Source organism: Labrus mixtus, chromosome 1 (assembly GCF_963584025.1).
Source record: "Labrus mixtus chromosome 1, fLabMix1.1, whole genome shotgun sequence".
Classification (NCBI taxonomy): Eukaryota; Metazoa; Chordata; class Actinopteri; order Labriformes; family Labridae; genus Labrus; species Labrus mixtus.
The window spans coordinates 30,339,825-30,363,236 of record NC_083612.1 but is presented as its reverse complement, the minus strand read 5'-3'; the positions used below and the strand labels follow the sequence as shown (position 1 = coordinate 30,363,236).

The 23,412-nt window shown below is 41.1% G+C and overlaps 2 protein-coding genes across 2 annotated transcripts; both read left to right on the top strand.

Annotated features, from left to right (window-relative positions):
• The first annotated feature begins 3,941 nt into the window (after positions 1-3,941).
• prrg4 (proline rich Gla (G-carboxyglutamic acid) 4 (transmembrane)) lies at positions 3,942-7,938 on the top strand. The gene is made up of 6 exons (XM_061041616.1): positions 3,942-4,547; positions 5,069-5,232; positions 5,320-5,347; positions 5,638-5,779; positions 6,506-6,694; positions 6,838-7,938. Exons 1-6 carry the CDS (start codon positions 4,451-4,453, stop codon positions 6,863-6,865), a joined length of 648 nt encoding a protein of 215 aa, XP_060897599.1. The 5' UTR covers positions 3,942-4,450; the 3' UTR covers positions 6,866-7,938.
• A 789-nt stretch (positions 7,939-8,727) lies between these two features.
• Positions 8,728-20,855, top strand: qser1 (glutamine and serine rich 1). Its single transcript, XM_061041609.1, has 13 exons — positions 8,728-9,131; positions 11,064-11,173; positions 11,730-11,867; positions 12,910-16,194; positions 16,461-16,765; positions 17,401-17,517; positions 17,631-17,764; positions 18,088-18,275; positions 18,377-18,514; positions 18,617-18,714; positions 19,011-19,157; positions 19,353-19,448; positions 19,621-20,855. Exons 1-13 carry the CDS (start codon positions 9,022-9,024, stop codon positions 19,759-19,761), a joined length of 5,007 nt encoding a protein of 1,668 aa, XP_060897592.1. The 5' UTR covers positions 8,728-9,021; the 3' UTR covers positions 19,762-20,855.
• The last annotated feature ends 2,557 nt before the right edge of the window (positions 20,856-23,412 follow it).

Genomic DNA, 23,412 nt, shown 5'->3' with positions numbered 1-23,412 from the left:
AATGACCCTGTCTGCTGAGGTCAGAGCTGTGGCATCAACACTTTGAGCTCATGGTGTGGGCTGAGTCACTGCCACTGCATATTTGAAACTGTCCTCTTGGTTAATAGATACAGTTCAGCTGTAGTCGGCATGACTCACGGTCTCTTTATGTTGCCTAAAAACGTAGGAAAACAAGACTTCTAACATCCACTTAATAGTTCACCTTGCCCTCGCTCATGATGTAAACTAAAGTGCTATTTATCCCCCAGAGAAATCTGTTCTCAGGCACTGGTCCAACGCTAGATTGTGAACTCTAATGATATATGGCCGAGGCATTAGGTGTAAAAGGGGTCTGTTAGAGTTCTCTCCCTCTGGGGCTGTGATGAAATCAGCACAAACTGACGAAGAGCAGACTACTGACAATGAATCCCCACCCCCACCCCAAATACGTGCTGCTTTTTTATATGTCTAATAAAGCCAGAGCTCATCCTGGTTACTGTTTTAAGTGTATCAAGTAATCTGATCACTCCAGGCCCTGCCACTAAAATATTCTCTCTCAGATTAAATGGGCATTAGAGGTATACATTTATTGCTGCAGTGTGTTCTTTTTCCTATCGTAGCAGAGGTCTGCTGAGGCTCACCGCTCACTTCTGTCCGGTTGTCCGCGAGGAGCAGCATCTCCGACTCTTATCAGCCAGTGTAAATCACTAAACACATTCTCAGGAGCATAACCTCATCACAGCCACCCTGCAAGGTGGAGCGTACAGAAGATAGAAGCTAATGTGATCGAAGCTAAACAAAATGTTTGCAAAGCCTGTAACATCTTGGTTTCCATCTCTCATCAAATGCATCCTTTTTGTCTGTGGACAGAGGCTCTCCAGCTTCTTTTTCTCATGCTGTGCAGAAGTCTCTCCCTCTCGTCTCCAATTTGTCTCACTGGCTTACAGAAACTGTTGTGTGGACGGGCCCATGATGTGAGACACATGTAAATACTGCATGCTGCCGTTGGTTTATCTGCAGCAAATGTCACGACCTCGTCTTATCACAGACAGATAGAGGAGGTTCTGTATTGTTCAGTGAGGAAAAGCAAATGAGTTGATATTCCAGTTGGGAGCTCTATCTGCCTAACAGCTCGCTTTTGCATACGCAGCTCAGGTTATCAGACGCTGCAGAAGCGAACTCCAGTATTAAACATTTCATTTGCATATATTTGACTTATTTCAATTTTCTGTTAGTTCTATTCTGTACAGAGTTTCAGTGAAAAGTATTTCACTGTTTCTGTGTTGTACAGATAATAGTTTTCCGTTAAGATTCAACATTGAACTCACATTACAAGCTCATGGAACGTGTCCCTGCAATTATTCAAAACCTTTTAAGCTAGTGACTTTTTATGAAAGCAGGGCAATTAGGGCGAGTTATTATAGTTTGATGTTTTTGAGTTTAACCAAAGACATCCTCTACATTTTACTGTTATGTTGAAAATCTGTTCAATAAACAGGATTAACAGTTGCAATTTTAAAAAAAAAAAGGGTATTTTTTTTCTGCAACTGCTATCACTTTCGATGTTTTAGTGGATTCTGATGCTCAAACTTTTGTACTTTTACTCAGGGGTGTGGCCAGGGGTAGCATGGGGCTCCTAGAAATTGGATTGGACACCCCAGGTGCCACCCCAAAAATAAACTGTGATTGGCTATTTGCCCTGTCAGAAGTGGGACTTGTGTTAAAACCAACTATTAGGTTTTTGGTTTTCTTTTGGAAAGGCTGCCAGTATTTTTCTTTAAATATATTCCTTTTAAAAATAACTAATTGCCGATGTTACGGAACCAAAACATTGCCATTTAATGTATTTTTGAAAGGTAGATTGTGTGCAGGAGTTTGCATGCACATTTTTAAGTACTTTACATTTTGAGTTTAATATAAATCATATTGTTTCATTATCATTTTAAGCTAATGTTGTCATCATATTGTGTTATAAAGTAGATAATGATTGAAGTATGAAGGGGTAGATAATTGATACTTCATCAATCAATCAATTTTTATTTGTATAGCGTCAACTCAAGTGTTATCTCGAGACACTTCACAAAAAGCAGGTAAAATACCTTACTCATTGTCTGTTAACATTACAAAAGAGCAGGTAAAAAGACCTTACTCATTGTTATGTTACAAAAAGCAGGTAAAATACCTTACTCATTGTTATGTTACAAAAAGCAGGTAAAATACCTTACTCTTTGTCTGTTAACATTACAAAAGAGCAGGTAAAAAGACCTTACTCATTGTTATGTTACAAAAAGCAGGTAAAAAGACCTTACTCATTGTTATGTTACAAAAAGCAGGTAAAATACCTTACTCATTGTTATGTTACAAAAAGCAGGTAAAATACCTTACTCATTGTTATGTTACAAAAAGCAGGTAAAATACCTTACTCATTGCTATATTACAAAGACCTGGCCTATCCTTCAAGAGCACTTTAGCAAAGTGCCACCCCTGGATAAGTCATGCCCCAGTTTGGCCATCCCAGTCAAAAATATGTGGACACGCCCCTGATTTTACTTTAGTAAAGCTTCAATCCAAGATGTAACAGAGCCATTAAAAAATGGTGCAGATACTTTGACTTTAGTTATGGACCTGGATACTTCTCCCACCACTGGTCTGGGATCAACTTAAATAAGCACAACACCACTGTGTGAGTTGATTCAGGTCAAAATGAATTTCGCACATTTGGAGTGAGACACTTTTAAACATTCTTACAGGCAAATGGCAGTATGCTGTGTGAGGTGGCAATGTCATCCAGAGTCTATTTCTACTTCTCCTCGCCCCTTTTCTTTGTATCAACATTCTTCTGGGTGAATCTAAGGCTCTGACAGTATCCAGAGTCACATACAAGAGACAGTCACTCACTGTGCTTCAATTAGCACCATCCAGTAGTCAGTAATGATAATGTTCAATTGCATCCTATCTCTGCTTTACATAAACACTGGCCAAGAGGCCCAGAGGCTCAGAGACAGATATGTGTATGGACGGACTGAAACATAAACACTTCTGTGCGAGCCTGTTTGCCAGACAGACAGAATGGGAGATTTTATTATCACTGCATTGCTGAATGTTTTGCTGTATGTGGTGTCTCTAAATGTGCTTTGTGGATCAAGAAGCAATGCTAAGTGAACTGGATCACTTAGTCTGGCCTTTTCTCGTTCTAAAGGACTCCTCAGCCCATATCCTTACCCTTTCCCATACAAGGCCTGTGCATGATGGTGTAGTCAGCAGCTTCCAAGCTACTGAGAGAGGAGGTTTAGTGCTTGTAAAAGAGTCAAACATCCCAGAGGATATACAGCATTGTGTTACAATTGTAATTTGTGCCCACCCGTAAGAAGTGGATCAGATGTTGCGGCAAAAATGATGGCACTTGACACTTTTAAGGGGTCATTTAAGTAAGATGACCCTTTGAGTCCCAGTAAAGCTAAGTGTCTAAAATGGAAAAATGTTTCACCTACACTGCATAGGATTAGAGTAGCGGCCCCTAAGTACCATGTACACTGTTGTATTTTGTGTTTTGAGGAATGCTTAAAAGCCTTTAGTAGGATTTTGTATTCAAGACGTTTGAAGGGTTGTAGCCTATGTGTTTTGTCATCTACAGGCTTGTATTTCTTTTTTATTCTCAAAAGTAAATAGCCTGTTTAATTGCTGCTGTTATTCAGAGCGTTTGCAATTTAAATTAGACACACAATGTTCACAAACAGCCAGTCAATAACTGCAGAGCAGATATGACTAAATGCCTGTCAGTAAATGACCTGGCCTTGGGGAGGAGTTGTGCTATCTGACTCAAAAGTCAAATGATGTATGTGTAACTCTATGTAACACTTGCATGTGAAAAGTTTGGCCGAGAAAAGTAGTTTCACTTTCGCGGTTTCAGCTGCCATCTAGCGTCCACTTGCAGTTTTCAAAACTTATCGTATTATCCAGGTAACAGGATCGATTGGTCGAGTCTGTGCAGGTGATTCGGTAAGAGCTGAGGCCACATCTGTTGGGAGTAAACAAATAGCTTCTTTTTTTTAGACCTTCCGGAACTCTTTTGGACTCGTCACCGACTACTATAGCTTTATTTAACTGTATTTTGCCGGTGGACAATGAGCTGTGGTAGACTTTGTCAGAGGAAGCTGCTAAACACTTGTTGTTTGTGACTGTCAGTGAACAGTTTCCTGACTCATCTTATCAGCGTCGAGGCTCCGACACGTCTCCGCCGCTCCTTCAGCTTTTATTCACTTGTTAACTTTTTTATCCAGCATTATGTGCCACCCTTTGTAATAGGTAAATGTAGAATATAGGTAGGCCTATCCGATGCCGGTTGTTTAGATGTTAGATATTTAGGTGTATAGTTGTTTGAAAAAAGAGGGGTGTGTTTTAACAGTACTCTGCCCTCTGGACTTACAATTAATGCCCCGCCCGGTTGTCCTCGCTCAGGTAACATTTGACCATGTTTTTTCATCTGCTCATAATCCTCCAACTCCTGTCATGTGGACATCTGGCCTGTATGAGGAGGTTACTGACCAACCAAGAAGGAGACCAAGAAGGTGAGATAGAAGAATTAAAAAAAAATCCTCAATAATGTAGCCTGTCTTTTTACCTTTTTTTTTTAATTTATTTATTAGCACACATATAAGAATACATCAAAATAGGATTAACAAAAACATAAAAGGTGTGTCAGGAGAGGTCAAGAACAGGCTTATACAAGGGACCTCACCTCTTAAGAGACAAATAAATCAACTAAACAAATCGAATTACACAATTTCAAAACAAAATTAAATATAAACCTATACACACACACTTAGACACATACATACAATAGAAAGACTGAGAATGTTAACCCTCTATCAGCTAAATGAAACAGGCATTGATCTATTAAAAAGGGAGTGAAATGAGTGAGTTGATGGAAAAAAATATATATATATATATTTTTATATATATGCAAAAGTTTGACCTCATGGATTAAATGTGAAGACAGTTTCCTTTTAAAAATCTCTGTAGACGAAGAGCCGTTAACAACGTGTCTTTTCTTTAAATGATTTCTGCTCATGTGTTCAAACCATGCCAGTGTTTGTAGATGAAGGGGACGCCAACTCGTTCCTGGGTCGTCATCTACTGTTCAACCGGTTCGACTTTGAGATTTTTGTGCCTGGGGATCTGGAAAGGGAGTGTTATGAAGAGGTCTGCAATTACGAGGAAGCAAGAGAGGTCTTTGAAAGCATCCCGGTTACAGTTAAGTGATGCTGCTCACTGAGGGTCTGCCATGACAAAGGGAACTGAGATTTGAATATAGCCTACTAATAATGTTTTGTTTTGCAGGATGCTTTTTGGAAGAAATATACTGCAGGTAAGACAGACGGGCATTAAAATGACCTGTTTTTTCTTATCAAATACACTTTAAAGTACAGATACAGTAGGCTGTGTGTTGTTAAGAAACACTTAAGCCTTGCTAATGCATTTGTATTATTAGTGCTGTCAATAACCTGCTAAACCACCTTTTCAACTACACTGTAACTTTTAGATTTATCGCCAGGTCTATGCTGCTAAAATGTCAAGTGCATCAGAAATGAGCACTGAATTCAGAACAAACTAACAACCATGTCCATGCTGCTAACTCTATTTCATGATGGTCCACAGAGCAGGATAAGCGTCCCTCTCGGGTGGATGTGACAGCTCTTTTAGTGGGACTGATTGCTGCTGGAGTGTCCATTGTTATTGTTGGACTTTTGGTCTGGTATTTCTGTCAGGGCAAATGTAAGGACAACGTAAGCCGTGCAAGGTGAGTCAGAGGTCATTAATACCTAATTGCTGCTTCTGATTCATTCCTTTGACTGTATTGTAAAGTTACGAGTATTTTCGTATATTTTCCTGGGCTCTGGCTCTGTATAAAAAGGAAAGTTCATCAAAACTAGCGCCAGCAACTTTTTAATTTGACTGCACATTCTCACTATTTGTTTTAACCTCTTCCTATTTTTTTGTTTAAGAGACCCAAAACAGCAGATAAAAAGAATGTTAAAACAGATTTAAAAAAAACAAGACTACAACATTTTCAGAAAAACACTGTCGACATTAAAATTCCTCAGTTTTCCATAAAAATATGTATGCTGATGCGCCTTTGCACTTACCGCATCAGTGTTGGCTCCAAATGTAAGTGTGCCGTCAATTATTGTCCCCAATCTGAGCTGATTCACCATCTCAACAGCCTGCCCATTCATTAGGATGAGGGTAACAGGTGAAGGCTACCTCCTATGCTTTTGATTCCCTCATTGTACTGAGAAAAGACATTATAACAACGATAGCAATCATATCAAATAAATGTATGGTTAGAATTTTACAGCAGTTACTGGAACCAGAGGGTACTATGTTAGGCCAATACTAAAGATATAGGTAACAGAATGAGGAAGGAAAAACAATAAGTGAACAACTCTTAAATGTAATGTTTGAAGGCTTTGATTAGGGTCACATTAAAAATGACATGATGTAAACTTTTTTTCTGCACTCACAGCTCCATTCGATCTCGACCGAGGAGAAGTAACGCTTCTCTAATAATGCGACGGCTAGAGGAGGTGTCCCTACATCCTGTGGTCCCGCCTCCGATCCCCATGGTGGACATAGACCCCCCGGGGCTGCCGTCATATGAGCAAGCAATAGCAATAAGTGGACAGCATGACGCCCCACCTCCTCCATATCCTGGGTAATTGCATATTCATTAGTACTTGAAGTTAGTTTATGACTCACTTTTCACGTTTTTTAGGTACATGTACACAATCCACGATGCAGTCACAGACACATGATACAAGGAAATTGACTCATATTTTTATTTTTTTTTCCTTTAAGCTCAAGAACTGGAAGTATTCGGCGGTAGTATCTCCAGGACTCCACCAGCATGTCTGTCTAAGCAGACAACTCACGTTTACACTGTGCTGCTCTGCTTACTGCTTATATTTTTCATCATCACAAATTTGAAAAAGTCTCCTTGGTGCCTTCTGTTTATTGTTCTGATCAAGCTTTGTTTTTTATACATTTATAATATGAATGGTCTGTTGTTGTTCCTTTTCCTCAGCGGTGTAATATCATCTTTTCTTTTACCTGGATGTGCCAAAACATGTCCTCCTTGGTGTGTTTTCACAGCTGTGGTTATGCTTAGTAATGTAACCGCAACCCTTTGCTAAATAAGCTTTAAATACCTATGCTGCTCTTTTTCTAAATGAAAATGAAGAATTATTCCTGTTTTGAGCGTCAGAGCGTTGAGTTCAAAGGGAACACTTGAGCCCTTAGGGGAATGTTGCTTTCGACACAGCTTAGAGGAGTTGAGAGCATCATCATTATAAATATTGATTTCAAATGAAGAAAGGTAAACAGTTGTTCATAGCTCTACAGCTTTCTGTCTCCTCCAGAAGGAAAAATAGAAACTGCAAACCTGCTTGAAGTGACTGTATGGTTTGTGTAGCTATGAGGACAATGTTTTGATGCACTGTTTGCTTTAAGATTCACTTTGATCTGTTTCTCATCATCTTGCGCTTTTTTAAATCTACAGATATTCATCTTTCATATTGTGATTTTAACTTTATATACAAACAATGTGTTAAATTATAAAATGTAGGCCTGCTGTATATAGACACATGTGGAAGATTCAGATGCAAGACCATTTTGCGGTTGTAGACCAACACGAGAGTTGTGATTTATATGAGAGAAGAACACTGTTATGGTTTTGTTAAGAATACAGCACAACAGATTGATCTGAGACACTGTCACTCACGTAATTGTTATGTGAATTATCTTTATACAAGATGGTTGTATGCTATTGTCTTTTAGATGATGGGGAACACAAGACAAGTTTCAACATGACATCATGAGAATGTATCCACTGGTCTGAAGTCTAATTAAAATGAACATCTTGTTTTTTAATGTTTCAAATAAAACAGATATTTTAATATATGACTGGGTCATCTTTCAACAGTGAGTGAGGTTGTGAATTACTCATTTCACACTTTAAATTGTATGTGGACGTGATCATCCCTTAGTTTTTTTGTCAGTGGTATGAAGTGGTATTAGATGAAAGTGTGTACTTTTTTACAATAGTGGATTTGGTTTCGGCTCCCTTATTTTAAATAGACAGAGACACCCAAATTATTTTAATAGCCTACTTTCTTAAGTACACAAAGACAGGTTTATTTAACATACAATAAAAACAAGTGTGACAGACCGGGGTGTACTGAACTGTGTCCATTTACAGCCTTTGGGACCTTAAAGAATCAAGTAAATGAAGTTGGGCTTTCCAATGTAAATGTATTCATGTGAGATTTATCAGCTAAGTTGTCCCAGTGTGTGTCTATGGTGCTAAGGCCTACATGTTTCCAACTTGATAGCCTACTAGTGTGGCTACTTATAATCTAAACTTCATTCAAAAGGGCTCAAAATAGTTTGTTTTGTTTTTATTTTTTAAGCAGGAGGTCTCAAACTAGTCTATGTAACCTAAACTATGTAACAAACGCATTATTAATGTCTAATTAATTTCAAAATGAATGTGTGAATGTGATTATTCCATATCCATTTATCAATGAGAGGCTGTAACAAGTCACTTCAACAGGTCATTTTGGGTTGCTCTTTTAAAATAAAAACTTGGATATCTATAAACTATCTCAAACAGCAGACAAGTAGGTTATGACATAGCTGAACTTTTAGGTGGTCAGAGGGAAAACTACAAAACTTCCAGCCAAAGTCTGCGGTGCATCCTGGGAAATAAACTAACATGGGTACGTGAAACCATGCAGGGCTTGCACGTCTCTCCCCATGACGAGAGATGAAGAAAATTTAAGAAAATCACTCCCAAGGCGAAACGGCACATATTCATCCGGCACATCGCCACAGCTTCGCGGTTCTTGCGGACTGTGAAGTGCTCCGACGGGGCTGCCTCGCCTTTCCAGGTCGGTCTGTCGGGTTAGTGGGTCGGACCCTGGCTGCTACGATGTATGTCCGCTGCTCCACGAAGCTCCGTCGGGGAAGTGAATCTTTCACCGGATGATGGACAGGAACTACCCGACCTCCAGCTTCGCGGACGCGCTGGCTGCTCCAGCACAGACCGTAGCTTCTTGGGCCTATGACCGCAGCACGGCTAGTGTCAAGCCCAGGTAAAGGATGCAGGAGAAGGGCACATTCCCAAGGAAATACCGGTGATGGAGGGCCTAGGTTGCTAGGAGAGAATTGAAGAAGCTCTTGTTGTTGTAGGAATGGGTGAAATATGAGAAATGTGTAGTCATTAGAGAGTCTCCCACCTTGCTAGTTGTCGAAAGCACACCACCTCCACTCTATGGCCATGCTAAGAGTTGGTACGAAATAGGGGAAAACGTGTGAAATATGCAACTTGGCCAGCTAGGTAGCCAAAACAAGATAGGTAAGTAGCTTCACATGCTAGTTATGGCACTTCAAATTAGAGGTATTTAGCTTTTGGTGTTGTTATCTAAGTGCGCAGAGGCGACGTGTCGTAGTCTGCACAATATGTGTGTCACTATTTAAGTTATGAAAGTTGCATGTCCATGACTTTCTTTCACAAAATGTGTCACTTTTGAACCCACGTAACTTGCATAATAAGTCGCAGAGCTAAGACTTAAAGTCAAAGTCATTGTTTGTTGTTTTATTTTCTACAAATTTAATGATGATAAGAGATTATGGCCAATTTTATTATTTAGTATTTGGCACATAAAAAGTCGGATTGTGCTAAATAATCATCACCATATTATAACACTACCTAGGTTCACCCTCCTAAAACATATAGAGCAAGGTCAAACAGATGAAATGTGATGATGCACTAAATTATCCCATAGAAGTGTTACTTAATATATTTGCTGCATGGCACAAATCATAGCATACTGCACTGCCAACAATCACTTGACTATAGTAAATATATCATGTTTGCACTGATTACAGGTTCAGAAAAAGTAGCCTTGGGTTATCTGAGTTTTCTTGTCATATCTGTGTGACCCACATAGCAAGGTTTTTTGGCTGTTGATGCGTGTGCCTCAGCTGTTTGTGAAGGGTAATGTTATATGCTCAGTCACCATTTATAGGTTAAAGGTGCTTAAAATTAAAAGAAACCAATGCAAGGTCTATTTTACAAAAGATTATAATGCTCAGCTGATTGACAGTCTTAGAGAGCTAATTATTTACCTATATGGAATAGTGAGGTAGTTTGCAGTGTTGTTGTACTGGGATGCATTATATTTAAAAAGAAATCCAATGTTTCACCAATTCCATTTACCGTAAACATGAGGGTGGATTCAGTTGAATGTGGTCCAATATCATAATAATAAACCTAGGTTTAAATTGATGGTACAATTTATACTTCTGTGACAGTGTGAACAAAATTGTACACACCGTGATCTTTTGAAAAGAAAGAAAGCTGTTGTGTATGATTACAAACGTGTATCTAGTTAAGAGGCAGAGGAGTTTATACTGGGCTTGGCTTGATGTTATGTTCTCAGATTGATAGTTAAATTGAGGAGAAGAGAGAGAGAACAGAACATTGCACATCTGTGAATGTAAAAGGGACAAGAGTAAGCTGTGGATGACACCCTTTCTGCTTTGAGTCCTTCCACAGATGTTTTCCTTCTGGCAAAGAGAGGGAACATTTTAGGTCAGACTGGCTGCCTTCGATTAGCCCACCTCTGGTTTTATGTCTGTTTCCCATGATTTTCCTGGGATAAGCAAAGAGTCATATGTCAGATATTAAGCTGTTTTCTCCCTGATTGGTCCAGGCAAACATTACCTCAGTATCTTACCCCAAGCACACTGGTTAATTCTACAACAATTAGAGTACATTATGGGTTTGAGTCATGTTTTTAACATTTGGCACTTTTTTCAATGCATGCTTCATATAGCCATGATTGCATCTTCTGCAAATTGGCTGTGGGCCTTCTTAGGTTGTCACTCAGACAATAATTTACAGAAAGAAAACACAAGAATGCTGTTTTTCAAGAAAAGCCATTCACTCTACATATTTGGGTGCTGTACTAAAACCTGTAAAGATGAAAGCTCTCATGCAGGTGTGTTGTGTGTTTATGCAGTTCCAGTTATGGTGCAGCACACCTTGAGGCAGAGCTCCTCCAGCGGCAGAGCTATACTTCAACCCACCAGCTTCCCACCTACACTACATCACACCTTCCTGCTGCAGCAGGTGAGTTATTAATGTCCTAATCCACTGTATTTTTAATGGGTCAGTTCACCCAAATTACAGGTAACGCATGTTGTCACCTACAGCCTGTGACATCTGGTCATGCAGATATTTTCTGGTTTTCATTTATTTGTTTTGGCTTGAATTGATGACCAGATATCACAGTTTGACAGATACATGATTTTTAAGACTAATATTGATATTTGTGAGTTAAATATGTGTTAATTTCTTTAACAACCAATTATATTGATAAGGGTTTTTGATTCGGTTCCCCTTAAACTTCAATTGCTACTACCAAGAAATATTCTGGGCAATGGCATGAGTGAAAAAATGAATTTACATGACTTTACTGGGCTGAAGTATAAAATCATGACACTGCTCCAAAACATATCTTTGGCATTTTTCAGATCAGGTAATAAACTACCCCTAATGTTGATACGACATAAAGTATCACAATATAAGGTATCATTGAATTAACATCAATTGGGATATCAGCCCAGCCTTTTTTGCACTATTGATAACTAACTCTTATCCCTCTTTTTCCGTTTGTTGCTATTAGGAACACTTGACTCGAGCAGTAATACTTCTGAGACCTCAATCATGAGCTTCCTGTCAGCTATGGAGTCTAGAAGCCTTCAGGCTGGTCCTGTTAGTGCCTCACTACTTCCTCCTTTCAGACCTCCATCATGGCCTGCTGGTGAGAAAACATCAGCTTTGTGTTGAAATTACACTGTAACTTATAAGCATGTAACAAAATAACCCTGTCTTTACAAAGTTTAGGCTTCTTTTTTTATAAACAACTTACCAAAGGTACAGATTTTAAATGTGACGCAAAGCGAATCTTGTTCCTTTGAATGAGAATACTAAGTTTATCTGCAGTGTTTATGGATATATGGACTAGTGATGGAAATTTATAGTAATCCCTGTACTCGATTACTCAAATTACCTAATGAACGAGTACTCGAGTACCTGCAGATTATTATTATTTTTTTTTTTTACCGTAAACAAAAAAAAGGTTCCGTCGGACACAGACCTCCCGGACCGGAACCGGCTTGTACTCCGGCTCGACAAGCGCCATTTTGGTTATTAGCAGGCTAATCTTCTCCGCTCTGGTTTCGTCACAACGACGTGTGCTAACAGGGCTAGCAAATGACGTGATGCAAGACTGCCTGTTTTCTGTCTCCGCTGTTTTCTCCTTGTGCTTTAAGCGCATGTGGTTAAGCATCGAACTAGTATTTCTATGGTATGCAAGTTTAACGCCACATATCTTGCACTGCACATTAACTTCATCGTTTTTGTCGAAGTACTTCCAGACATCACTTTTCTTGACTGACATGTCGCAGGTGTAGCAGACGGTTCTGTATTTGTTGTGTTTTCGCTTTTGGTGTAATAATTTATTCCTAGAGAGTTGCTGTAGCTGCTGTAAAACAGTTGTTTTTGCTGAAATCTGGCTCGGTGTGTACTAAAGCTGAAGCCGTGGCTGGAGAAGTCATACGTTTGTAGCCCGTTAATTATTGTCCTACCTAGTATATTCAGTTAGGTGAAAACAAAAAGCTGGGTCACACATGTAACGCTGTATGAGTTCAAGTTTTGTAGCCAAAAGCAGCGCTTGCACAGGTGCACTTTTTTGGGTTTAACGCAAGATATGGATTTAGGTATTATTTATTATTCTTACTGTACGATTATGTCCCTTCATGTTTCCAGTCCTGGATATTAATTGTTTATTCTGTGCTATGCAGGTACAAACTCATCAACCACAGAACTATATTTGACTGGGGCCCTGCCTTCTACTGCTACCTTCCCCTCTCCTGCTGCTCTGTCATCCTATCAGCACACTGGTGCCTACCCTCCCAGGAGTTATGCCACAAACCCTTCCTTGGCTCTCCCGGATCCTGCCTTCAGCCCTTCCACCAATGGCCTGTTTTCTCACCATGACCCCCTCCTTCATCTCAAATCAAGCCAGACTGTGCTTCCCACTGCACTGGCTTTCAATCATCTCTCTGCATCCGCTCTGGGCTCGACTCTGCCAGTCCAGTCCTCCACTTACCGCTCGGCCCAGGAGTCAGCCCCCCACCTCTTACAACCCCAGTTCAGTCTGCTACCTTCTGGCCTGCCAGCTCCTCATGGCACTTCACAACCATACGGGGCCACGGTTTTCTCAGGCTCCATTGAACGAGCTCTTCAGCGTGAATGTAGTGTGATTAAACACCACCAGAGGCCTTCTAGTAGCCACGCAGCACCCGAGCAATTGTCCAATTCAGAGCACTCCTTACAGGGATACTTTGGCTCTGGCAATGAAGCGGATGTGTCCTATGAGCAGGACCCGTCCCGACAGACCCAAGTGTCCTGCAGCCCTTCCACAGGCCAAGATTCCTCTCAAGGGGTCAGTCGTGCTCCACAACCCAAAACAGACTCAGTTACACAAGTATATTCATCCACTTCTTTGCCAAAGGCTAAAGACTGTTCTTCAAAACTGGTTCAACACTCTGCTGGTGCTGAAGAGAGTCACAGACACTCTCAGAACCTTTCAGCAGGGTCTCCAGATAATTATTCCCCAGGTCAAAAACAGAACTCAGTGATTGCTAATCAGCAGTCAATCCAGCTCTCCAGCCTTATGTCCAGTAGTCTGGCTCAAACCTACATCACCCCCCACACCCAGTCGCAAAACTCCAATTCCACCTCGGGCAAACTCTCCCCACTTTACAAGACTCTGCCTTCTCTCTCTAGCCAGTCTAACAATGTTGCATCTGTAAGTCAGGCTCTTATTTACTCTTCCAGTCCTGGGCTGAGCCAGGAGCAGGAGATCCAGTATGGAGCCCAGGTCCAGGGCTTGTGTCAGGGGAATCTCTCTGAGAGTTACCCCACAGCCAACTCTCAGGGTGCCCCAAGTGTGACTTTTACATCTCACTCTCAGGTGCAAGCTTCGGTAACTCAAACTCAGAGCTACGCAACAGGACAATCCCTTAACCAATCCTTAAACTCACCTTATCAATCCACATGTGTACGGAGTCTGCCCACACCAAATTCTACGCAGGACTACACCCTCATGCAGTCGTCATTGGGAAGTAAAACACACGACACTCTGTCCCAGCAGCAGACAATGTCATTGCCGACATACTCTTCAACTGCTCAAGCCTTACAAATCAATGCTAGGTCATCAATCCAGGACATCAAGCTAACATACAGTAAACAGAAACTTGAAGAGCTTCCTATCCAGGATCTAGATGCTCTCCAACAAGCATCTATGGAAGCCTCTGCTGCGGCAAGCAATATGTCTGCTCATAACAATGTCATCTATGTTGTTTCAAAAATGGATGATCATCAGAAAACCCAAAGTGTCATCCGAAGCAATTCACGCTCTGATGATCAGCTCATGGGACTGGGTCATACAAACACAGCACAGCTAAAGGATGAAAGGATTGATTCTTTGAGCCAACAGCACATTCATCTAAGCAGTACAAATGGTCATGATACAAGAACCCTGAAAAGCACCAACTCCAGTATTATAGCGTCACATGTACCTCTTAGCTCAGAACAGCTCAAGCAGCAGTTGCTCCAACTTAAATCTCCTGAGCCACATCAACCAAACCATCAGAATCATAGTCAGTCCCAAACCACTGCACCCCACACCCAATTTATTACTGTCCCCAGCACTCAGGTTCTCCTTGACCATAACCAGATGATTCTGCTCCAGCAGTCCCTCGCACATCATACCCAGAACACTTCGAAGGTGGTATCAGTGCAAGGTATTCCACCAGGACACGATTTGGGTCCTGTACATGTTCAGTACCTTCAGATGGATCGAGAACTTCTTGGTCCCAGTGTCACTGAAACTCAGAGTCAGCAGGGCACAGTAGTGTCCGAACAGAGCTCAGGATGCCCTGAAACCTCCAAACAACACTACAGCCAGTCCACAAACCAGCAACCCAGTGATGCCAAGAACCACTTTGCTCTCAACTCTATTTGCTTCCCCGACTCCATGCTACTTGGAGATGACAGAAATATTTTGTCAAATGTTGATGACATCCTAGCTGCCACCGTGGCAGCCTGTGGTGTCACACCACAAGACTTTGTCAAAGCTACGTCCTCTGCTGAGGCTGAAATGGCAGTGATGTCAAGTCCAGTTGATTCTAAAGGCCACTTCCAGACGGTGGATATGAGGCACATGTCGCCAAGTTTTACACACTCTCACGCCATGGCCATGACACTAAATGGAGCTCAGATGGCCACAGACTGTCAGGGTCAGTCTGTCCACCACAACAACAGCTCTGACCTCGATTCAAATGGAGATGGAGGGAGCTCTGAGAACGACTATCACTTAGCCGGGCAGGTGTATGACCCGTCAGGTCTCCAGAGCAGAGTCAAAGGGAATGTGAAATGTATTAAAACAGAGGATGGCCTCATGGACAGCCAAGGAGTTGAAGACTTTCCCAAAAAGAAGGCCCGCTCGAAGACCTTGATGAAACCAGGGGGTCCTGAGGAGGATAATGGACAGGCAAGAGCGTCAAAGCGTGGTGGGCAGGCGAAGCGACAGAACTCCAGGGGTAGTGACGTCAGCTCGCCATCTTCTTTACAGAATGTATACGATGGTTGTCTGCAGCAGGAAAGAATCAGGCAGAAGATCCGCGAAGTGGAAGAGAAACAGCCAGAGGTCAAAACCGGTTTCATAGGCTCGTTCCTCGACTTCATCAAATCTGGTCCCAAACAGCAATACTCTCCGAGTCCTACACGAACGATAAGTCGCCAGAAAAAGCCGTGCACCTCATCCAAACCACCGCCGTGTGCTTTGCCATCTTTGCCTCCCAAACTGCAGACTCTACCCAGTCCATTGATTCCCCAGGAGAGTCAAGGAGTGAGCTCTCAGCAGAAACGTCTGGATGACGATTTGCAAAAGAACTTGGAGACTCTGCCGTCTTTCAGTTCAGATGAAGAGGAGAACACTGGGAAGAACCAGGCCCTGAGGAACAGCATCACCTCAGCACTTTCAGCCCTGGATGAGTCTACAGATCGGAAAACCAGAACAGGTAACTTTACCTTAGCAAAGATCTCTTTACTTTGCATCTTTTATTCTTACTTTATCTATTGAGATGCCAAAAACACCCTTGCTTGTTAGCTCTTCGGTTTAAATGCAATTAGACGCTTGTGAAGTACGTTTTTTTTATCTTTTAAATGAATTCTGTCTGAAATATCTTTTATATTATTGTTTATATGAGAAGTCTAGTTGACATTTCATTTAAATGTTCTTTGTGTGTTTTCACTGAACAGTCCTATATTTGTAACCCTTCTCCAGATAACCAAATCCCTGGTTCAGTGATGAAGCCACAACAGGTTCCCACCATGCCACTCCTCGTCCCTGAGGCCCGAATGTCACAGGTCGTCACTCCTACTCAGACAACAATCGCCGTGTCAAGAGGGACTACCTTTGTGGCCAATAAGGAGTCCAAAGAGACCCCTCCAGGCCAGTTGGCTGTGAGGCTTACGAGTGTGGCCATCGAGGGACTGACTGACGAGGAGCTGTCTGACAGTGGAGGAGAGGGAATGTACAGAGAGAGGGACGAGTTCGTCGTCAGGAATGAGGACATCGAAAGCCTAAAGGTAAAACTGAATCAAGCCATAAGGTTGTTCAGATGGGGATGCTTGGAATAAATGGAGAATTTTCCATGCCGCAGCTAAACTGTAACCCTTTTCTGACTGCCTTTTTTTTTTGCAAAAGTGCCGTAGCTAAGCTCAGCCGTCATCACGTCTTTGTACATTCATATTGATTCCGCGACGGCGTAATAGTAGTGTCCCAGTCTGTGAATTCACATTGTGTTTTGGCATTGTGGAAGCACAGCACAGTGGGAGCTCCACATTGACACACAGTCAGACATGCACACACACACACAGACAGCGCTGCCCTCCCACCCTGGCTCAGCTGAAACCATCTTGCCTCTGTTCCTACCTCTGAAGATGTTACAGATCCCATTATGCCTCCGCAACATTCATATTGAAGGTGAAACATCACAGGGTTGTGAATATCACTGCTTGAAACGCTGAATATAGCTTATATGACCTTGTGGCTGTGTAGTGGTCCTTATTTTCATGAAACATCATAAATGTAGAATAGTGTCATCCAACACGTTTCCTTATGATTGTGGAAGGACAGTTATTTCCTTTATTGCCCCCTTCATTGTTCTTGTTGTGCATCTATCACTGAAACCTATTCTGCACTGTCATGTCTGTGTGCACAGGTGACAATGAGAGCAGGCAGCGAGCCTCCAGCCATCTGGAAAGTCCAGAAGGCTCTGCTGCAGAAGTTTGTGCCTGAGTTGAGAGATGGAAAGAGAGTCTTCTCAGCTACGAACAGTGTAAGTGTAGGCGGACACGTCTAACCTGTGTGTGCATTTAAGATGATTTGTTATTCACATAATTGTTTCAAATTGTGCAGCCGGTGATATTTTCCTTTTCTTTGTCTGTGTAGTATCTTGGATACTTTGGTGACGCCAAGACAATGTACCAGAGAGTCTACGTGAAGTTCTTGGACACGGTTAACAAAAGAGAGTATGTACGAGTTTGCAGTCGGAAGCCGCGCTGCAAGCCAATGAACTCCCTAAGGTACGTTAACCGTATGGACAGGTGTAAACCAACTTTCTTTTTTTTTTTTTTTTTGCATGACTAACAAGGGACATATATGGTAAACAAGAAGAAACAGTAATGGAAGAAAAGGAAAAACAATGCAATACGCTGATACAGATCATAGAATACACTTAACGTTTCCTGTCATTAACTGTTGTTGTGAGATTGATCAATGGTCGAAAAATTTACAGAATTGAGGATTGAGTTGATGAGAGTTAAGGGTAAACAAATATAGAAGAGAAACACATCACATGTTTTGTTTTTACACAAGTGGGTGCTGTAACTGTTTCTCTACCAACCAGGGGTGTTCAGGTGAAAACTTTGCTGGGCCTGACAGCCGCCCCGTCCTCAGTCTCCTCGAGCCAAAAGCCTCGACCCAAACAGCTCAAGACCCGGGCAGAACCTCCGCCTAAGAAGAGGAGGAAATGGAAGGAGGAGTTTTCGCCCACTGCCTCTGGATCATCTGCAGAAGAAGGTGGTGAAGATGATGGTGAAGGATTCCTCTGACTTTTCTCCTTTAAATCTCAAGTATACGTGATGTTTTTGAAAAATGTCTCCTGATATTAATTTCTGTCACACTCACACCTTTAGAGTTAAACCCCCCTGTTCCGTTCGCTTCACGGCTCCTCAACACACGAACCACGAAGGAGACATTCAAGAGCTTTGTGGAAGTGCTCATCGGCATTGCCTTAGACGAAGATGTGATCACAGCACTTGAGAGGGCAAATGGTAAGAGTTGAGTTTAAGTTTTCTATTGACATATTTGCTTGACGTAGGTGAAAGATTGGAAAACAAGGTCATGAAACTTTATTTTTTCTCGTCATGATTCAGATGAATTGCTGCTGCCACATATGAAAAGAGTTGATGGGATGATCACAGACAACAGGAAGCGCCTGCTTCACAAACTGCACATAGGGCAGGTCCTAAAGGTGAGTGTGTGTGTGTGTGTGGCACTTTGAAATATGCTGCAAAAAATGTACTTTTCATTTGATGATACAATTTTCTATATTAACATTCATAATGTATCTTTAATTGCAAAGGTACAAATCTTAAGAATTGAAAATAAATACTGTTAAGAGTTCAGTTTTTTAATGAAGTCCTTGTTTTCTTAAGAGGGCAAGCTGTTCAAGTAAAACTGATTAATTTTACTGACAAAGAACAGAAAAGATACTAAACGTTGACTGTTGAGTATGAATCTGCAGTAAGTCTCGTGTTCTGTCTTCAGACGGCTCTTGACAGCTTCCCAGAGATCTCAGTGGTGACTGAACTTAAAAAGGATGGGGAAACCCCAGCCTTTAAGGTGCGTCTCAGCGGGAAGGCCTACAACAAGAAAACCATGAAACCTTACAAGATGCCCAACAAAGTGCCTCAGGTAAAACATCATTTTATAAGATGTACTATCATGGTCTCTCCAGCAGAGGGCATAGTGTTACTACTTGAGTGTCTCACTTACGTTCCCTTTACTCTGCTCAGCACTGATGCCACTGTTCCTGCTCCTGTGTACTGACTCTAATGAGACAAAAATAGGATGCCCTTGAAAGTGCTGTAATAGTTTGCTTTCTTCTAGGAGTATACAGTGGACCAGCAGAAAACTCAGTGGTTCTCTCTGTACCACTCTTTGCAGCACTACAAGTACCACACGTACCTCATGTGTAAGGACGAGGTAAGACATCATCGCATCCCTGATTGTGTTTAATTTATTTAGCTTTCTGTTAGTGTGGATTAGATAGATTGTTATTTAACATGGATGTCAAAATGACATTAGACAGGGAATATTGGCTGGTATTAATGGTTTGGCTTTTTACTCCTTTTCTGTTTGTGGCTCTGCTGTCCAGATTGCATCTCTGCGCTTGCAGGTCGGGGACCTGGGGCAGGAGGAGACGGTACAGAAGTGTCTGCAGAACGGAGCGTGGGTGGAGGGGCTGTTCGATCGCTTTGGAGAGCTAATAAGTCAGGTGCAGCAGGCCTGCCGATGACTGAAAACAAGTTCAGACAAGAAGATTCCTCCAGCAGAAAAAGGGTTGAGTGAGTCTCTCCTTGGAGCCGCAGAGAGATTTGAACCAGGGACCTGTCAGACAACTTGCCTGAAAGACTTTGGATGGCTTGTAGTCTGAAGGGGCAGCAGGTGAACAGCAGGAACGTTTATGACCTGCATCGCTGCATCCCAGCAGAAAGCAGACGCTTGACGAACAGAGGACACGGACATGTTTTTGTAATCATTTTGGGAGACTTCCACTTTCATGCCTCTCCTCGTCTTTGTAGGTTTTTGTAGTTACAAGCCCACTTTTTATGGGCCTTTTCATAGATTTCTAATGTTTTTTTTTTATGTTTTTGGTTGTTTTTAGTTCACAGCCAGATCATAACCCGTGAGTAAGCACTAGATAGAAAGCAGTCGGTGTAGAGAGTAGAGCACAGTAAATATAATACAGGATTCTGATTGCCTACAGTTATAACAAGCTTTCTTCAATCATTTGAGAAGTATGCTCACATACAGCCAGGTTGATTTATTGTAAAAAAAAAATAAAAAAATAAAAAAAATACAACGATATATTATATATAACCGTAGATATACTGTTTGTAAAAGATCCATTTTTGTAATGGAGCACAGACTTATATATAATGTAAATTTTGTATAAAAGAACCGGGAGATGGGAACTACAACAAGTCTTTTAGTAACTATTTACTTTATGTATACAGTTGTTTGAACCTTTGTGCTTCAGACAGCACTTTGCTTTCAAGAGAAAAGTCCGACCTGTTCCAGGACTGAGTTTTATGAACTTTGTTAATCAAATATTCTGACCTTGACTTTACCGAGGGTAAAATAAAAATACATATAAGTTGTCTTTATACTGCTTTACAGATGTAGCCCACATTTTATGACGAATAGATCTATATTTTCACAGAAGTAAATAAATATTATGTTATTTGATCATCACAATTTCGGAGACACTTTCCCATTGTTGTTTTCTTTAATTGGATTCTTCATAAGATGCTTACCAACTTTTATGTTATCAAAAAATGGCCTTTTTCTTTACAGATGCAGTTTGAAAATAAAGAGCCGCATGTATTAGATGATTGGTTTGTTTTTCTCTTAAGTTAACTTCCTCCTTTATTATTTGCACATGTGTGAGTCATTTGATTTAAAACATATTGTAGTACAGTGATCAGCAACTGGCGGTCCCCCCAGAATATAAATAATGGTAGATGATTCAACAATAAACATCAAAATAAAACCACAAGGTTGTGAAATACTTGCATTACGTTAATGAGAGATATTACATTTCCCCTCTGACATCACCTTCTGAACATCGGGCTTGACAGCTGTCAGGCTTGTGTCTTAAGTATATTTGTCCAAGTCCGGCCACCACATAATCTGTCAAGCATAAAAAACTGTCCCTTGTAAAAATGTAGTTGATGACCCCTGCTGTAGTAGCACTAACCGCTTAAGTTTCGATATAGAGCTGGCTTCCTATAGCGTGCTTAAACAACATCAAACCTCACATTTATAAACATGACTCAGTCCCTGACAACGTAAACCAGGGACACAAATACCTTTAAAGCATCGACGGCCTCTGTGGTGAAAGTTAGAAAGATAAAAACAGTTTGAACAGGAGATACTGAGTACAGTCTAAATATGTCAGAGAATCAGAATACTTTTACCAGGAAGGCAGTGTTGCAGAATATGAACACACACTTTAATCACTTTATTTATTTTTTAGATTTTCTCCATCACACAGGATCTGTTGAGTTTGTTCTCTGTGTTATTTCAGAGTCTGTTAGCATCTGGCTTGTACATTAAAAAGAGTAGTGGGCCAGAGTGAGATAAGTGCAGATGGTTTTTTCCCACACTCCAAAAAACCTTAAAAAGCTTCAAAAGTGACTCCAGCCATCACAAGAAAGTTCAGTCACCACTGTCACATTCCTTCCTGACTTCTTATCACAGCATTGTTTCTTGTCTTAACCAAGTTGCCTTACTAAAAAATGTGTTTCCAACATGTCAGGGGTCAGTTAAACGTCACCTGCCTGTTGGAGGCTCTTATTCTCATAGAGTGTTTCAGGGCGCGAAACTTGTGGCACTGCTCGCCCACCATGCTCTCATGACCAAACTATTCACTGTGAAGGGGTGGCTGACTTTGTGTCGTCCGAGAGGCTCTTTGGCCTGTTGAATAAAATATGATTGCCCAGTGGCTTTGGTCACAATGCGAAAATTACTGGCAACCCCCCTAAAAACAAAAGTGTCTCTGTGCTGCATGGACGGCTCTGTGAGGAAAGCCACTGTCCTCTGTCCTTTGGAGTTGGCGGAGGACGGCCTGTCATGCAAGCGTTTGGGATTCCAGTACGGGCACGACTGTAAGACACAGATACTGAATGTCTGCTGTCCAGATGAAAAGCACATGAATATTAATGCATGGTATTGTTCCATAATGTGGGAGACAGACTGAGAGGACCCTTGAGGCAGCGTGAGAATAACAGAACAGGCAGAGTTAAATGGATGGCTGGATGTTGGATAAGATTTGAAAACACAGACTGTTTATTGGTTCTGTAGTAAAACATGATGTACTGTGTGATAGTGGTGTAGTTTAAAAGATGTTTTGACCAGTCACACATTCGCTGAATACACAGTAGAAGACAGAAGAAAGGAAGACGAGTTGCAGATTTACACTCTGTCTAAAAGCTGAAAATATGTAACTGAGTAAATCTACTCTTGAGCTGCCCTGTCAATCATAATGTGTGTTTATTTTTCTGTAGTTTTACTCTAGTCTTAAAACAATCATAAAAAGGAAACCAGTTACTTTTTATGATAACTGGGGTGTGTGATCTTTTTAAAACAGCAGTAGGCTGTCTAGATGTAGCTTCTTATAGCTCCGCTCTTAACTTCTCTAAAGGTTTTGGATCATTTTATGTCAATGTGTCATAAAAAAAATTATTGACAAATAAAGATAAAGATTTGTGTCTTCAAACATTTTCTTTTCTTACTGGATTTTTGTCCTGACAGCTAAAATGGAGCTTGATCCCTAATAGGCAATCCAGGACTCATATCCAGTTAGATAACAGTTCAATCTACCTCCACCTTAACCAAATACACATTCATACATCAGCAGTGACAGGAGAGCTATACAAAAAAATCCTTCACGTGAATAGAAATAGGTACAACAGTCAGCAAAAATACTCATTACTCTACATAATATATAATAATACAATACTGAGTATGTTACATTTTTGCATTTCACAGCTGTAGGTGTTCCAGGGAGAACAACTTTAAAACTGTGTTGACTAATTTATTCCAAGGCTTAGTATCATAGTCATTTGAGTATCTAGAAACTAGAGCTCAAATGTAGTAGAGTAAACAAAACAGTTTTTGTCTTTTAGAATAAAATACAGCACAAGTTGTAAAAATGGGTGGAGCTGGCGCAGGTATGGACCAGCTCCTAGTTATGCTGCTATAAGCTTTAGACTGCTGGGGGCACTTTAACACAACTGGCACCTTGAGCTCTCATCTCTCTCTCTCTCTCTCTCTCTCTCTCTCTCTCTCTCTCTCTCTCTCTCTCTCTCTCTCTCTCTCTCTGTCTCTCTCTCTCTCTCTCTCTCTGTGCATTCACATCATATAACTGCATGTCACTACCTGT

Bases quoted from the DNA above. Each gene is read 5' to 3' on its own strand.
- qser1 (XM_061041609.1), top strand. From the start codon at position 9,022: ATGATGGACAGGAACTACCCGACCTCCAGCTTCGCGGACGCGCTGGCT. The intron at 17,518-17,630 runs GTAAGTGTAGGC...TTGTCTGTGTAG, and splicing joins TCTTCTCAGCTACGAACAGT to TATCTTGGATACTTTGGTGA. The intron at 19,158-19,352 runs GTAAAACATCAT...GCTTTCTTCTAG, and splicing joins TGCCCAACAAAGTGCCTCAG to GAGTATACAGTGGACCAGCA.
- prrg4 (XM_061041616.1), top strand. From the start codon at position 4,451: ATGTTTTTTCATCTGCTCATAATCCTCCAACTCCTGTCATGTGGACAT. The intron at 4,548-5,068 runs GTGAGATAGAAG...AAACCATGCCAG, and splicing joins CCAAGAAGGAGACCAAGAAG to TGTTTGTAGATGAAGGGGAC. The intron at 5,780-6,505 runs GTGAGTCAGAGG...CTGCACTCACAG, and splicing joins GACAACGTAAGCCGTGCAAG to CTCCATTCGATCTCGACCGA.